The 17130-nt window shown below is 44.0% G+C and overlaps 1 protein-coding gene across 1 annotated transcript in view; it reads right to left on the minus strand.

Moving 5' to 3' along the window:
• Nucleotides 1-17130, minus strand: part of TMEM70 (transmembrane protein 70) — an 88906-nt gene that overhangs the window by 29471 nt on the left and 42305 nt on the right. The window contains exon 2 of the mRNA XM_078687133.1: nt 15638-15749. Coding sequence (XP_078543259.1) covers nt 15638-15749 — 112 coding nt within the window. The remainder of the gene's footprint in view (nt 1-15637; nt 15750-17130) is intronic.

Consider the following 17130-nt stretch of genomic DNA (forward strand, 5'->3'; position numbering starts at 1 on the left):
GTGAACAAAGGCTGCAGGCTCAGGGACGGAGTTTCTTCAGGAGCGACCAACACTTCGAGAGGTAAGTTGGGATCTTGGAGGATAGGTAGGCACCCAGGAGTTGGGCACAGGGGGCCGTGGGGCGCCGGGTGCAGGGGTGTCTTTTGACGTCGGGAAATCTTACCCTCTGCTGGTCGCAGTTGGAGGGGTCCTTATGAGGCTGCAGGCGTCGTCTGGGTCGTCGAGGAGGGTCCTTGGGCACTGGATTCCAGGTCAGAATTGCCGGGGGGGGGAGCGAGTCCTCAGGGTCTTTGTCCACTCAGGCACAGGCCGGGATCGGCGGGTGCAGAGTGTGCTGGATTCGCGGTACCTGGCAGACACCAGGGGTTTTGCTGTTTGAGCAGAACCACTGCTCATGGGAGTCCCAGTCTTTAAGAGGTTGAAGGCAGGCAGGTCCTCCAGGGTTTTCAAGGTTGCTGTCCGCAGGAGTCGCCAGGATTTAGCTGGAGCAGGTTCAAGGATCAACAGGCCTGTAGGGCTGGGGCAAAGTCAGTTGGTGTCGTCCTCTTGTTAGCAGCTGCACGGCGGGTCTTCTTCCTGATTTGCTTTCTTGTTTTCGAATCGGGATCTCAGGAAGGAAGGCTCTGGGTGCCCCTAAATACTAGATTTAGGGGCGTTACAGGCAGGGCAAGGGCAGGGACCAATAGATCCCTGTCCTGGGGTGAGTACACCCCCTAACCTGCTCCTCTCCTGTGGGTGGGGGGCAGGAGCCTATCTCTGATTGGGCAGGGCTCCACATCTTCAAGATGGCCGGAGCCCGGAGTTGTGCTTCACCTCGCCTCTCCCACCTGAGGGGTGAAGTTGGCACAGGCTGGCACACCCCCTTTCCTCACTGAGGGTTTCCCGCCAGTCTTCCTGCCGGAGTGGGGGGCAGAACTGGTGGGGGCCAGTTGCTGAGTACAGCAAGTGGCCTGGAGAAGCTCACAAAGGCGGCATGCCTTTGAAGCTTCCCAAGCCCATCCTGGGGGAGGAGACCTAGCAACTCGCCCAGGACGTGCATTGTTGCAGGCTCAGGAGAGCGGATGGCTCTCTACTCAGGGGTCCAGCAACATGTATGCTGTGTGGCAGCCTAGGCAGCCTCTCAGACAAGATGTGGATTGTAGGTTAGGTTTCAGGGGGCATCTCTAAGATGCCCTCTGTAGTGCATTTTACATCAAATCCCACACTGGCATCAGTGTGGGTTTAATGTGCTGAGAAGTTTGATATCAAACTTGTCAGTCTTCAGTGAAGCCATTATGGTGCTGTGTAGTTCGTAATGACAACCTCCCAGCACAATATACTCTTAATGGCATCACTGCACTTACAGTGCCCAGGAATGGTCCTGGGTACTGTAGGGGCACAGGGCTCATGCACCTGTGCCCACACCACTGGCATAGGGCACCCAGCTAGAGGGGTGACCGATGTATGCCAGGGCAGTGGGTTTGTGGGCATGGCACACATCACGTGGTTGCAGGGCAGAACGCGTTCTCGGGCTGCACGCATAATAATTAAGCTGATGAAAATTATGAAAGTTAAATGGCGAAGAAAAGGTGTGCACTTTCACTCTTGATGTTGTTACACAGGGAGGTGTGCCATGTTGACTCTTTGTTTAGTTCTGCACCCGGACACTCAGCCTGCAAAGGCAGTGTGTGTGTGTGTGTCAGGGTGAAGGGCCCCTAAAGGTGGCACAACAAGTGGTGCAGCCCTTAGGGGTCTTCTCTGGTCACAATGCCCTGGGTACCATTTACCAGGGGCTGACATGTGGCCAGAGATGCCAATTGGGTTTTAGTTTCAACACAGTTTTAGCGAAGGAACACAGGCTCTGGGCACCTGATTGGTAGGAGCCCAGGGCACACTCAGCCAAAGCACATCAGCAATTCAGCAAAACGTGGGGGCATACTATGCAAGAAAGATGGCACTTTCTCACACATGTGCACGAACAATTGCAGTACAAAAAGCACACAGTGCCGCATTAATGAATAACATTGTGCGGAGAAAATATAAAACAACACTAGATATCTCAAATTGGTTTTTCTGCCAAAATATAGCTCCTGGAAGCAGATATTTGACAACATTCTCAGCTCTCAATGCCAAATCTGTAGACTGCCCAATGGGTATGAGAATAGCCCCGGGTTGTTCTCAGCAGGAGTAACAAGAGTTACTTCAAAATTGTAGTGAGGAGGCATTGTCCGATGTAGATGACATTTACCTGAAGGATGATGACTTAATGGAACACTTGAACAGGGTGTACAACAGAATTCTGGGGTTCGCCAATTTGAGCTACAAATTTATCTTTAAAAATCAAAAAGTGCCATCAAGTGAAGGGAAAAGCCTGGCAGCTATTGTTTTAGAAAAATGTGCCCTGCTCCAACCTCCAAAGACTCTGGAAGGTTTACAATCCATTTTAGGATTCCTACATTTTGGCAGAACATCCATTTTGGATTATGCTGAAAGAGGGAAACCTTTTTACGACCTAATAAGACCTGATTTTTCTGTCCAACATTGGACACAGGAACACACAAAAAGTCTCCTTTCCATACAAGCTGACATGATAGCTTCTAAATACTTACATACGTGTAAATACCACTAATTTGTTGAGCTGTGTAGTCACGGGTCAATCCGGGTAAACTTACCTCGCCTTCAATCAAGGCGAAACGGTACCCATAGCATACAAATCACATTTGTACACAAACGCTGAAATACGTTTTGCATCGATGATAAAGATACCGACAGCAGTATAAACTGCTGTAGTGAGAGAAAGAGCACTAGCACATAATTGTCGTGACTCCAGTACCAACCTTAGAGGCTGTTACCAAAGCAAGCATTTCGAACGCAAAAGCACTGCATCCACGATCGATACAATGGGCCAATTCTCTCACTGCAACAGATGCAGATTACAGATATGATCCTACACTGAAAACACAAGCATTTCTGCAGTACGAATAAGAATATTCTCTCACAAATTAAATTCTGCCTCTCGATCAGTATGAATACATCATTTATACTGACGTATCTGCCCAGCCTGCCACAGGAAGTAAACAGCAATACAGCGCAGCATGTGCGATTGTAAAGGGACGTATGCGAGACTGCAAGCTCCGTCCTAGCAATACACAGACTTGACTCTAGGAGATTGCACGGCACTGCTGGCAGATCTTAAATACTGGCAATAAGAAATATGGATCGGAAATTCCCCGCACTTATTTTGAGTGATTCATTTTATTGTGTCCAGTCATACAATGAATATCTTCACTATTGGGACCAGAATGGGTTTAGAGATTCCAAAGGTTACACCATAAAGCGTAAGCTGCTTTGGGAGTAGGTGGCTAAGCTGAAAAAATGCTTGCAGTGGGCTCATGTAAATGTTAGTTGGACCATCTTCCATCTGGTCATCAGTCTAGTGTCCTTCTGACCGAGCCCGCTCCCCTACAACTGTTGGAACGGTTTGCAACTAGGTATGACTTTTGACAAGGATTTATCTGTTGCACCCCAAATAGCTAAAATCTCCTCAGCTTATTTTCGTTACTGTAGGGTCTAGTAAAGATTTTTTCGCTTTTCTCCACCTCAACATCACTTAACTGTCATTTAAGCCACAGCTGTCTCTCACCTCAACTATGGCAATGCTCTTTACTTAGACCAGTGTTCTTCAATCTGTGGGGTGCGCCCCCCTGGAGGGGGCACAACGCCATCTCAGGGGGGGCGCACACTCCACCCTAAACTCTTACCATTATTTCCCATATCGCAAGTCATTTTGGTTCCGGTATTTCTTTACCCATTTCAAATGGGGATTTTAGATTGGACAGCTCCGGAACAGCAGCCCAATCAGCACATAGGAACGTCACCACTGACTTTCACCAATGAGGAGGCGGCAGCATAGATGGCAGGACGTGCCGCGAAATTTGCTTGCAAATAACTCCTGCATACACCTACTCATTTCTTCATTCCCGATGTTGGTTTCGTGCATGCTGCCTTTTCTGCCTTGATTCTTCTTTGTGTGCTGTGGAGGCTTTCCTGGTTTTACCGCCGCACAGTGAAGGAGTTTGCTGGTCTCTTGATACCTTGGAAGATCACCAACAGGTAAGTGAAATGGGCTTTTGTAATGGAATTGCGCCCCAATATACTGCTAGGCCATTTACTGCTGCCCAGTTTTCGAAGTCCGTGGGGGAGAGGCATGGGGGGACATGGAAGGGGTTCGGCGGTCACGGAGGATTGGAGGGGAAATGGCTGGGTCACGACGTGCCCATGCTTTTTTAATTTCAAGGGAAACTTTGCCTCCCTTCTGGGAAGACCGTACCGTACCAGGAATGGGTTAATTGCTGGAGCTGAAACTGTTCAGCTGCAGTGGGAGGCAGGGAGTCTCCTCTGCTATGAAACCGAAAGCAAACTAACAGACACAGTGGACTGTGTTACTTTGTGTTCCATTTCATGGCAGAGGAGACTTCCTGCCTCCCACTGCAGTTGAAATGACTGTCTGTCCCTGTATCTAAGTGATTGGTGAAGTGGCATAACACAAAAAGATGCCCCCCTGCAGAATGTGTGGATAGGCCCCAGAGTTTGGCAGGTAATGGGACTCAGGAGGATCAGTAGTCCTGATCCTACCAGATCTCTCCGCGGCATTTGATACCATTTCGCACTCAATGCTCGTGGAGCGATTATACTCCTGTGATATTCAAGGCACAGCCTTAAAATGGCTGCAGAACTTTTTGTTGGATAGACTACAAACTATTATGCTAGGGCCTTACTTCTCAGAGAAAACTCGGTTGGACAAGGGCATACCCCAGGGCTCTTGCCTAAGCCCGACATAATTTAATGTTTATATGGCCTCTCTCGCGAAAGTTGTAGAACAACTAGGGTTCGAGATAATTTCATATGCTGATGATACACAGCTTATGTTTACAATTGGTCCTAATTTAAAAGCTGAGAACATTTGATTTTCGGCAGGTATGCTTGCTATTTCAAAGTGGATGACGGAGAACTGCCTTCAGCTGAATCCTAGTAAAACAGAGGTCATGTTAATAGGGAAAGCATCAAACATTTGGATGGATGATTGGTGGCCGCTCAGCTGGGAGCAGCCCCCACCCCTAAACAATGTGTAAAAAATCTTGGATTAAAGCTTGATCAGACATAATCTATGAAAGATCACATTGCGGCAACAACTAGCTCCTGTTATTATAGCCTACGTCTTCTACGTAAGATGTTGCCTTATCTGCCCACCAACAATTGTAGAACCCTGGTCCAGGCCATGGTAATTAGTCGACTTGACTATGGAAACGCATTGTTGGCTGAAGTGGGTGAGACCTCGCTTGCTAAATTGCAAATGATTCAGAACACCGCAGCAAGAATGACTACAAATCACACGGCAGGCTCTCCCTCAGGTCCTTTGCTGAGAGAGCTTTACTGGTTACCTGTGAGGAAGCGACCCAACTTTAAAATTTATTGCCTCACCTATAATGCCTTGAACGGCAAAGGCCCCTACTACCTGCAAAAGAAATGTACTAAATATGTATCTGGTCGAAATCGCAGATCTAATTCACTAGCTCTCTTAAAGGTCCCCCGAATACGTCTTAGTCACACAGGGGGCAAAGCTTTCTCGTACCTTGCTCCACGGTACTGGAACCAACTACCTATTGCTCTGCGAGAATGTGCCTCATACAGAACCTTTAGGAAACAATTAAAAGCCTTCCTGTTTTGAACTCTGCAGTAATATGGACTCTGGTTCCCACCTTTCAGCCTCCCCTTTCTCTATGCAAGCGCTGAGATGCCCCCAGGTGAGTCGTGCGCTATAAAAGTACGCCTAACATAACATAACAGAGTTTCACATATGCTTATTGGTCTTGGGCTGAATGGGGTGCCACCTGAATGGTTGAGGGGCCCCTTGCGCCGCATGAGTTGCAGGGGCCTGTTTTGCGCCCCTGGCTTGGTGAAGTTAAGCTGCTTAGTCTGAGTGTATAATGTAGGTAGGGACTGTTCCATTAGCTGGATAGGAATGGGAAGCATTGGAGTTTAGCTAACTTCCAAAGAGCGTTCATGAAAGCATTGGGGTGAAAAACGGAGATGGACAAAGGACTTGCAGGATACAGTTAGAAAGAAAATGAGGAAGGAAATGGCCAAAGGTCTGCTGAATTACATTTTGATGTCTGCTTGTTGAGTGAGTTAATCATTTCACCCCTTAAGGTGGTGGTGAAAAGAAGAAAGTGTCCATACATGCTGCCTGACAACCTATCATGGTCTGAAGCACAATCACTTAATGAATGAATGAGTACATCTGCCATCAAAACTGAACAGTGAAATACATGAACCTGCCTCGGGTAGTGATGATGCTGTGAAGCTGCCGCTGAAGCTGCTGCTGCTGAAACAGCCAAGTGTAGCATACATTCTACCTTTACCTTGTTCTGGTTCACTCGGCAGGTGTAGTTGAAGGGCTGGAACATGGGCACAAGGTGTTTCCAAAGGGATGCTTTGTGTCATGACTACTTTTATGGCAGTTAAGTACTGTCAGGCAATTGTTTACAGTGACCTCAGGATCAGGACAGTCGATGCACTACTTCGACAACTGCTCTTGGGAGGTACGTGAGGCAAAGGCTGGTGCAAGTATCCCACAGGTTTTTGAAAACACCCGTTTTTAGTCCCAGAGAAAAGTAAGCCCCCAGACCAACAGACGAAAGCTCAGCTCATAATTAATGTGAAATGGTGGGTGAGTGAGTAAGTGAAGGGATGGGTGGATGGCGGAGTGGATTAGTGAAAGGGTGAATGGATGGATAATGAGAGAATGGATGGATGGGTGAGTGGGAGGACGGATGAGGTAAACAGATGGATGTATGGGTGGAAGGGGATGAATGAGTGAAATGATGGATGGATTGAAAAGTGAAAGGGTGGATGGACAGATGAAAGAAAGGGTGGATGTAAGGATGGATGAGTGAGTGAAAGGGGGTATATGGACAAAAGGATGGGTAGATAAGGGAAGGAGTGAAGGATGAATGAGAGGAAGGATGGATGAGAGAGGATGGATGAGTGATTGGGTCAATGGATGGATTCATGAGTTTTTTAGTAGATGGGTGGGTGGGTTGATTGAAGGCTTAATGTATGGCTAAGAGAAAGGGGGATGGAAAAAGAAAGGGAGGATGGATGACTAAAAGGGTGAATGGGTGGAAGGGCGAGTGACTGGGTGGATGGATGAGTAAGTGAAAGAATGGTTGGATGGGTGAAAGGGTAAATGGCTGGATGGATGGACGAGTGTACGGATGGATAGGGTGAAAGGGTGGATGGAGGGATGGATGAGTGAAATGATGGATTGAAGGATATATAATGGATAGGTTTGCAAATGGTTGAATATGTGCGGCCATGGATGGGCACACAGATGAAAGGACATGGTGAAATGAATGAATGGTGAACGACTTAATGATGGATGAAAGAATGATTACACCTTGTAGCCCCATTATCTTCAGAACATTGACTTTCACATTTATATGAGTCATTGTCATTATATAATATGTGTGATGTAAAGCACTCCGACACCCTGCTGTGCATACTTGTGATGAGTAGCACTATAAAAGAAATCAAATACACAAGAGGGACGGTCTATGCGAAGATAAGGGGCACCATTGGAGGGTGGTAGCAAGGCTGACTGGCCGCACCGGGTATCAGGCGTTTCCCTGGGAGGTTGGAAAGGTGGGGGCGGGTTTGTTACTGGGGGCTGACACTGCAAAGTTCCTTGTATATCAAGCATTTTTTATGCAACAATAAAAGAGGCATCACTTATATTCAGGTGTGGTTCACCAGGGTCTGGTGACTAATGTACCTGCTGGAAGATTGAGTTTTGAGCTGTGTAATAAGCCTCTCATTTAACCACACCCAAACACAAACCTGCAGTTAACTAAACACACTTATTGTGTTGGACATTATTTGCCGGTTATGGTCCGAGATAAGTGGGTGGCGGTCGATTATGTGGTGTACGAGATTCCAGGAATTTCTGTCAGGTGGTGGGGGGGGGGGCAGACATTTGAAAAAAATCAGCTGGGGGGGGCTCAGCCTACAACAGATTGAAGATCTCTGACTTATGGTTTCTCGACCCATCATTTAAAAATTATTCAAACACTGCCACCCATCTCATTTTGGGCCTTCTCCCTAGTCTCAATTGAGCACCACCATCCTACACTTCATTGGCACTCGATATCGAAAAGTAATGGCTCTAAAAAGGATCTGCAATAGCAATAAAGCATTCACTAATGGAGACCAAAATTTGCAGAAACCTCTTCTCCCTCTACCAGTCAAATTGCATCCGGCACAGAACCGTGGGGCCTGAGCAAACACACTGTCCAAATTGACGTCCAAGAAAGGAAATTCTGGAAAACCCTCCTTATGCTTCTAGCAGGATTCCCAATAATTGCTCTAGAATATGACATCATTGGATTTAACTCCATTCTCAACAGATGCCAAATGGTGCCTATCAAATTCAGCCTAAAGAGCTGAAAAACAACAAGAGCAACCTTGCATGAAAGAAACACTTCACCATGCAGACTACATCCAAGTACACCACGCCCTGGGAGAAGGAAGCAAAACGATTTAAGCACGTGCTGGCACCCAGCAACCTATGCCTGGGTCTCTTCACGAAAAAAGGAATTTAACACCACTGTGCTGAAAACCTTCCTAAAACTCCACCTTGAAGACAAGAACAAATTGATGTCGCCGGTCTGTTTGCACTTTCTCAACATCCCCACCATATCCTAAGACTGACCAACTTTAGTGAGAGGAGACTGCTCAACATGGCAAGAAATGAAGCCCTCTTGCTAATGCCTATTTATCAAGAAAAGGAACTTTGTAGTCTCTGATGAATAGGCATGATGCCAAATAGAATTTGTATCCTGTTTCCTGCTGAAAAGCCCTCACTACTAATCAATCTGAGGAAGTATATTGTGTCTAGAGAGCAGTTAGAGATTGTGGAACATTTTCCATCTACTCAGCGATCTGTTTGAGGCAACAAGACTCATGGGCTGGTCCCTGTTCAAAATCTGGGACAGAAGACATCAAGAACTGTAGACAATCTCAAAAACCAAAGAGGTTGCTATATCAACAGGAAATCGAAATAGCATGACCTTTGGTTATATTAACATCTTTAAGAGCATCTTTGCTTTCCTCTATTTTTATTTTTATTTTTAGGAACCTAGAGGTACTTTAAAATTAACACTGTATCTTTACCATTCCTTTTTACTTTTCCCTTACTATAAATATGCTTTGTTAATTGAAAATGTATGTGTGAAAGGTGTTACATTGTGTGAGCTTGTAGGTGTTCTTAGGGCTTGTGTCATTTCTGAGCTTGAAGAATGCTAGGAAGTCACTGGGACAGAGGAGATGGAAGCTGGAAGGAGGTGGAAGCGCGTCTCTTCTTGCGCTGTAATTGAGGTTCAAGTCATCATTAAAGCTAAGTTTTCAACACTACCTGCGTGGATTCATCATTGCAATAATGGCAAAAAGTGACTTGACCCTCCATGAAACCACATTTGAGGCCACCCGACTATAGAATTCAATATTGTGTGGTGAAGAGCGGAGACTGAAGCTGTATTTTCGCTAGCACAGTGTTTGTGAGGACTATTTGGAACATATGCGGAGTGCCTATCTCCTTGTATACTTGACTGTTGTAATGTGCAACATTAGTAGTTCTTACCGGTGTGTCCGTGTGGACCGTTGCTGCCATGAGGAATTTGCGCAAGGATGAAGTGTGTGAAACGTCATAGTCCCGTCAATTGACACGTCAGATGGTCGAGGTGGAGTTACGTGGTACGCCAGGGAGCGGTGGTATCTGCTTTGTCGCTAAGCGTATTGCGGATAGATGCTCTACGGTGTGATGCATCCAGCACACGTTTGTTCAACAACAGCGGCCATCTTGGAACGTGCCCATATTTCTTGGACAACACTGCGTCAACCCACAGCAGTTGGAAGGTGTTGACCGCTTTCTCCACTGGCTCTTATACAGCGTCACGTCGATTCAGTGCAGGAGGAAGGAGTCAATGACTTTCACCACAAGCTGTCTGCAGTGTTGCGGTGACACGCACACCATGCGTGTTGCTTCAGGAGAGTAATTTTGAGCAGGTACCAGTCATAAATACACAGGAACAGGGTAGCAGATCACGTTTCAGGTACTGGTCATGTTACATAATTGTATGCGTATCAGTAGGCAGAAGGGTGTTAAGCACCTTTTATACACAGTGATAAGCAGACCAACTTTGTTTGCAGAGCATATCCTTCAGCAGCAATGGATGTCTAGTTAGTAGCTTTTCATGTACTTCCGCTAAGGGGTCTTTAGTAGTGTTTAGTTTTGCAATTCTTAATTTTGTGAATGTATAGCAGGACCATGGCCACAATGAACCTCCCTGCCCAGCAACCTTATATGGTGAAAGATGATGAAGTTAGTAACCTGAGATGGGAAGAATGGAAAGACTATCTCATAAATTACATTGACACCTTCGAAAGTGAGGAACTGTCTCCTGACAAGAAGAAGAAAATTATTTTGCATTGCTTGGGACAAGGTGGTTTAAGGGTTTACAATCGTATGGAGAAGAAACCTCACTCTGGGGAAACGTATTCACACAAGCCATAGCAGACTTAGATGACTATTTTCCACCTACAGTGTGTAAAGCTGTACATCGTTTTAACTTTTATCATCGGAAACAAGGCCAGAGTGAGAAAATTGAGGACTATGTGGCTACTTTGGTGAAATTAGCATTGTCATGTAAATTTGTGGGAACTGAGGATTAATTAGTTTTTGACCAAGTCATCATGCACTGTAATAATCCCAATCTACAAGATAAGTTATATATCCATGGAGACTCTAGTTTACAGGAGGTGGCAGCCATCATTAGCAAGTCTGAGCTTACTTCCGGGTGTGCTAGAGTTGTTTTTGCATCAAGTAAATAGGGGATTAGTGAGGATATGGTCAAAATTGTTATGGGAAGGATTTCCCATAAGTGACCAGGTCAGGCTCAAAAAAGAAAAGAAAAGTATGAAAGTGAAAAGTGTGAGCAAACAAAACCAGGAGGAGAGATTTTCTGATTTAAAAGGGAAGTATTACATCTCACATCTAGCCCAGGATAAGAGGTGTCCTGCACTAGGCCAGAAATGTGCAAAATGTAGGCTCACAGGACATTTCGCATGTGTGTGTCGCAAGTCGAGGTTGGTAATGTGTGTGGTTGATGAGCACGACCAAGAGTAGGAAGATTCCCAAGTCCTGTGTTTACATGAGGAGATGAGTGGGGCGGATGGCAGACAAAGGAAGAAACCGGTTTGTAAAGTGATTGGTGGTGTGCAAGTGACCCTAATGGCGGATTCAGGTTTGCCCTACACCCTCATCAACAAAGACACTTGGTTGGATTTATTTTGTGGGAAGATTGGTGTACATTTAGAGAAGTGAGATGATCATCCAGTGAGTTACACTGGTGAAGCTATTGATTTACTAGGGTATCCTAAACTGTTGTTCATGTTTAAAGGAAGGCAAGCTGAATTCAAACTCTATGTGTCTGTTTCTGGACCTTGTTTTTTGGGATGGTGGGATCAAGGGGAGCTGGGTATCCTACTTAATCCCAATAGTCCAGATCCGGTTTTAAGTATAGATAAGGGAAGGGAAGAAGGAAGAAGGAAGCAGTGAGTTTGTGGTGAATTTTCCCAAGGTTTTCACTGGTTTTGTGGGGGTACTTAAAGGGTTTTCTCACAAAATAACTTTGTTAGAAGGTGCTTGCCCTTGCATTCACATATTAAAGAGCATACCCATGAGTGTTAAAGATGAAGTGATCAGTGAAATCAATAAGTTGGTAGGCAGTGGGATTATTGAGCAAGTATAGTCTTCAGATTGGGTCGCCACCTTGTTGTAGCATGGAAGGCGTACGGCCACATGCGTTTGTGTGTGGACTTAAGGAAACTTAATGGATTGCGAAGTTGCTGTCAGTCACTAGGAGTATGGAGTGGTTTTCCACTATATATTTGACTTCTGTATACCATCAGGTTCCCCTGCATAAGAGCAGCAAACATCTTACTGATATTATCACCCAGATTGAGATGTTCCAGTTTAAACGGGTCCCTTTTGGATTGGCATTGACTGCTGCCATGTTTCAACGCCTAATGTTTAAACATATGAGGAATGTAACTTTCTTTTAAGATGACATTTAAGTCATGGGCAGGAATAGAGAGGGACATGATAGATTTCTGCTGGAGGTACTAAGAAAGTTGGAATTTTATGGATTGACAGTAGAAGAGTCCATGTGGAAGTTTGCAAGGACGACCGTAACATACATATGGCATGAGATCAGTTCACGAGGGATAAGTCTTAGGTCAGACTTAGTGGAAGCTTTCAAGGAAGTCCTGGTACTCCAGAGTAAGGATGAAGTAAAGTCTTTTTTAGGTTTAGCTGAATTCTATTCTAAATTTGTCTACAAGTTCTCTGAGAAAATGCTTTGCATTCGGCAACTACTTAAGAAGGGGTGCAAGTTTGTATGGACTGATAAGTGCCAGCTCAGCTTTGATGGCATTAAAAAGGATATTTGTTCGGGTCCAGCCCTTCAAGGTTTTGAACCTAAGCTCAAGAGTTTCATTATTACAGACACGAGTGGTAGAGGATTGGATGATGTGTTGTCCCAAGTGCAAGAGGATGGAACTGACAGCATGGTAGCATTTGCGTCCAGATAACTTACATCAACGGAGTAAAGGTACTCCGTTATTGAGAGGGAAACTTTGGGGTTTGTGTGGGGCCTTAGACAGTTTGTGTGGGGTACCATTGTCATAGTGAGAACAGACCATAAACCTCTCAACAAAGTCCTCACATCATAGGATCTATGTTAATTGTCCCCCACAATCTCACGCATGTCCATGCAGCTGTTGGATTTTGTTTATGAAGTGAAGTATGTGCCCGGTGTACGTAACAGAATTGAAGATTTTTTGAGCAGATGTCCTCTACCAGTGGAATGTGAAGTAAAGAATGATTGGGATGGTTGGTTGGTGGCGACAATTTTTGGAGAAGAATTGCATAGCATTACTTATGCAGAATGGATCAGGGCTATTTCCCTGGAGGATATCTTGGTTACTTTTTGTAAATATGTTCAAGAAGGTTGGCCAGAAAAAGCTCACAAAGGGTAAAGATTGTATTCCATTTTGGGAAGTTAAGAACAAGTTATCCCTTGAGTAAGAGTTGTTGCTCAGAGGAGGCAAGTTAATCCCACCAAAGGCATTCAGGGACAAGGTGATTAATCTTTGCCATGAAAGACATCTGGAAATATCGAAAACCAAGTGTAGAGTTAAACGTTCTTACTGGTGGCCTGGGATGGAATAAGACATTGAGAGGGTTGTCAGAGAATGTGCGAAGTGTATTAACTCTGATAAAACTTTGATCACCCTTAAACCTATTGCAGTTCCAAGTATGCCTTGGGAGAGAGAGTGGGGATTGACATTTTTGGCCATGTGACGGATGTTAATGGTCTTCAAAAATAAATTCTGGTGATTATTAATCATTTCTCTAAATGGCCAGAAGTCAAAGCGGTCCAAAGGGCAGATTCTGAGTCGTTGTATTTCATGGGAGAGGTGTTTGGATGTGAGGGGTTGCTGAAGGATATAATTTCAGACAATGGGGGGGAAGATTGTGGCTGACTGTTTCAAAGGTTTCATAAAGAAACCTGAAATTGTACATAGAACCACATCCCTTTATCATCCTGAAGACAATGGAAGCATTGAGAGCTTTAACAGGGTTATAAAAGGAATCATTGAACTGTCAAACAGTAATTGAATGGATTGGGGGAGTGAGTTAACGAAGACTGTAGGGGCCTACAGAGTTACTCAGTGTGAATCCACAATGCATAGCCCATTAGAATTGACGAGGGGAAGAGCACCACATACTAAATACAATATGGGTTGGTTAAATTGCAAGAAAGTTGTCTCATGGTCAGCAAGGAGGTTAAAGGATTCCCTAGAATTGAGTCAAGTGAAATATAAAAACACGTATGACCACGTACATGGAGTGAAAAAAGTGAGCCTGCGTGTGGGAGATGTGGAACTAAAAAAAAGGAGATTGACTTGCAAGGGGGAAAGTAAATATTCTACTCCTCTTAAAGTAGTGAAGATTTTATGTAGTTCTGCGCTGCTTAGTGATGGTAAGGTATGGCATGCTAAAATAATTGCATTATTCAAGGTGAGTGCTAAAGCTGGTTCAGAAGGAGATAGTTCTGGTTTGGGCAACGGGGTATGTATACATCCGAGAAAATATGATTGGGTTGAAGATGTAATTCCTACGGAAGTAGTGACTGAGGGTTTCACACCTGTAAAGGCGCTAGTGTCGCTGAATCTACAGAGAGTGTTTACCCCAACCCTGTGCAGCAAGAGCCGGGAGCAAATGAGGCTGGTTGTGTGGGTTCGGATTGAGGAGTGTCCAAGAGTGGGATGGACACAGGAGAGTTATATTACACATATATGTAATTAGGTGCTTATGAGTTATTTACGAAGGATTTAATCTCTTTAGAATTTTATCAGAGGGGTTTTAAACTCCTCACTGCTATTTGTTTAGCACAATTTTATGCTATACATTTTCCTGTATTATTTGTAAGAAATGGTAAGTGTTATATTGTGCAAGGTTGTAGGTGTTCTGGGGTGTGTGTCTTCTCCGAGTTTGTAGAATGCTAGGAGGTCACTGGGACAGAGGAGAAGGGAGCTGGAAGGAGGTAGACACGCATCTGTTCTTGCGCTGTCATTGAGGTTCAAGTCATTATTAAAGCTAAGCTTTCAACACAACCTGCGAGGATTCATCATTTCAATAAAAGGCAGGTATACAGAAAGCACTTTAATAAATCAAATATACCAGCCAAAGAACAGTTTGCATTCGGCCTTTTTCATTCTTTTGAACAAACCGAACACCAGGAGGGCTCGTCAATGAGGACATTTGCGGTCTCTGCATGCTGCCATTTTCTAGAACAAACAAACTATAGTGCCACTGTATGTTCAATTGTAAAAGATTTAGGACATTTTTAAAATGTGGCTTTTTTATTAAATTATCCCTTGCTCCATAACCATCTAATTTTCTCATTTCGCTGACCACTGGAATGACGCAGAGGATTCTGGTCTCCCTGGCACTACATTCTCTCACATGAAAGGAGTAAGACAGCATAAAGTCTTCTCACTGGACCACTTTTTCGAAGACTGCACCTCCGCTGTGATGGGCTAAATTTTCACAACTGCATTTATGATAGCAAGGCATTTTTATGACCCAGTTTCGTCATCCTCTTTTTCCTCCAGGCCACACCATTAAGGTTTGACTTCTTGTATTGTCAACATTTCTGGTTCCCACAATGGCCCATGTGCTTTTGGAGGTACTTTTTTAAGAATCTGTTAGTTGCTTGCTGTCATTGTTGGTTTCTCAAAATCATTGAGAAAGCCAATAGATCTTGCAGAGGCGGGACCCACTGGCTTTGCCTATACATCCTAACATTACTGTATCAGTCCAGGTTGTTTCAGTCATCACATCTTTACAGTCCCACCTGGCGTTAGAAAATGCAGGTGTAGTAACCCGTTTCATAAAAACTATTTCACAGGAATAGGGTGCAAACACCCTCAAAAGAAAAACGTCATAGAAGAAAACTTTAGGTAACATACATACCAAGAACTGCTCTTGCCAAATTGCCAACGTAAACCAATCTTCTATCTTCTCGACTGACAGACGACGAGGATGTGGTGAAGTTTCTCAAGTAATTCACACAAGAAACTGATTTCTGCAAGATATGATCAACATGCTGATTAAAACACTTCTGAACTCTAATTAAGTATTGCTCTTCTGTTTAAGAAACCTCAACCACGAATTGCGCACAGGTCATCTAGAAATTGTTTCTAGAGCTCCTATTTAGCCGAATAACTCTCCTTGCTCTAGTGCTGCGTGATTCTAGACTTACTCCAATTTTACATTAGCTAGCGATGGGTCCAGGAACTGCATTAATGACAGTGATGGTTTACCATTTCTCAACAAAAAAGAAGGGGGGGGGGAATAAAAAAAATTAAAAAAGAATAGGACCTACATATAATTGGGCATGTAAATGAAGGCCACAACAGACCAAGACAAGCATATGATACATGAAGCACACTGACAAAAACTAGTCTGAATATAGGACTCGTGCTGCACACACAGAGCATAGTTCCTTATTAAACACATACCAGACGAACCCGGAGCTGATGCCATAAAAATGCTGACAATTAATAATTATGTGCTGGACAGTGGTATTTTGGTTATATTAGGAACACTTCTTGAGTTCAAAAATTTGCCGCTGCATTGCTATCTTGGCAGTAAAGAAATAGAGAAACCTGAAAAATAGGGCTACTGCTTCTGCTAATCGAAGTTTAGTGTTGGAAACATGTGGTCATCTAAAGCATAAAGGTCGTCCATCATTTCTATGGACATGCATCCGAAAGCTTGATGGGAGTGACAGAAAATGGGAGGCTAAGTGAATTGAATGCCCCGCTTAGGCATATAAAAAATGCAAAGTATAATGGAAGTATTTCAAAAACACAAGAGCGGCTCATATTCCCATGTGAACTGGGTATCAGCTATTTAGCTAGCAACAACTGTTCACAAGGAACTCATTTTGAACAAAGTTGTATTTATCGCAAGTTTTGACTTTTGCAATGATTTAATCAAACAGAAAAAAAAAATGGAGTATAGCATACGGTAGAATCAATCTACCTAGATTAATTAAATAATTACAATAGTATTTGATGCTGTGAAAAAGGTAGCCAAGGAATATTAGGATTTTTACTAAATTCAGCCGAAATTAGTAATATATTTATTCATCATTACAAACATATTTATAAAATAACACAGCAATTCATATTTACAGTGCAAAAGCAATAATTCGTAGTTTGTTAACAAGGAAAAAACTGACTTTTTTGGCCCAGTGAAGGGACCATAACGAGCGCTCATCAGGACATATAGTGACTTTTAAAATTTCAAACAACAGGTTACTGGAGATAAAGAATGTCTTTTGTGATTCTGGTTCACTATTTCAGACCAAGGACCAGATTCTTCTCTGGTGCTTTTAAGACTATCCTTAATGGTTGCTGATGACATTTCGACCCCTCTGAGTATATGAGGGTCTCTCCAGG

The sequence above is a fragment of the Lissotriton helveticus genome, chromosome 4_1, assembly GCF_964261635.1.
Source record: "Lissotriton helveticus chromosome 4_1, aLisHel1.1, whole genome shotgun sequence".
Classification (NCBI taxonomy): Eukaryota; Metazoa; Chordata; class Amphibia; order Caudata; family Salamandridae; genus Lissotriton; species Lissotriton helveticus.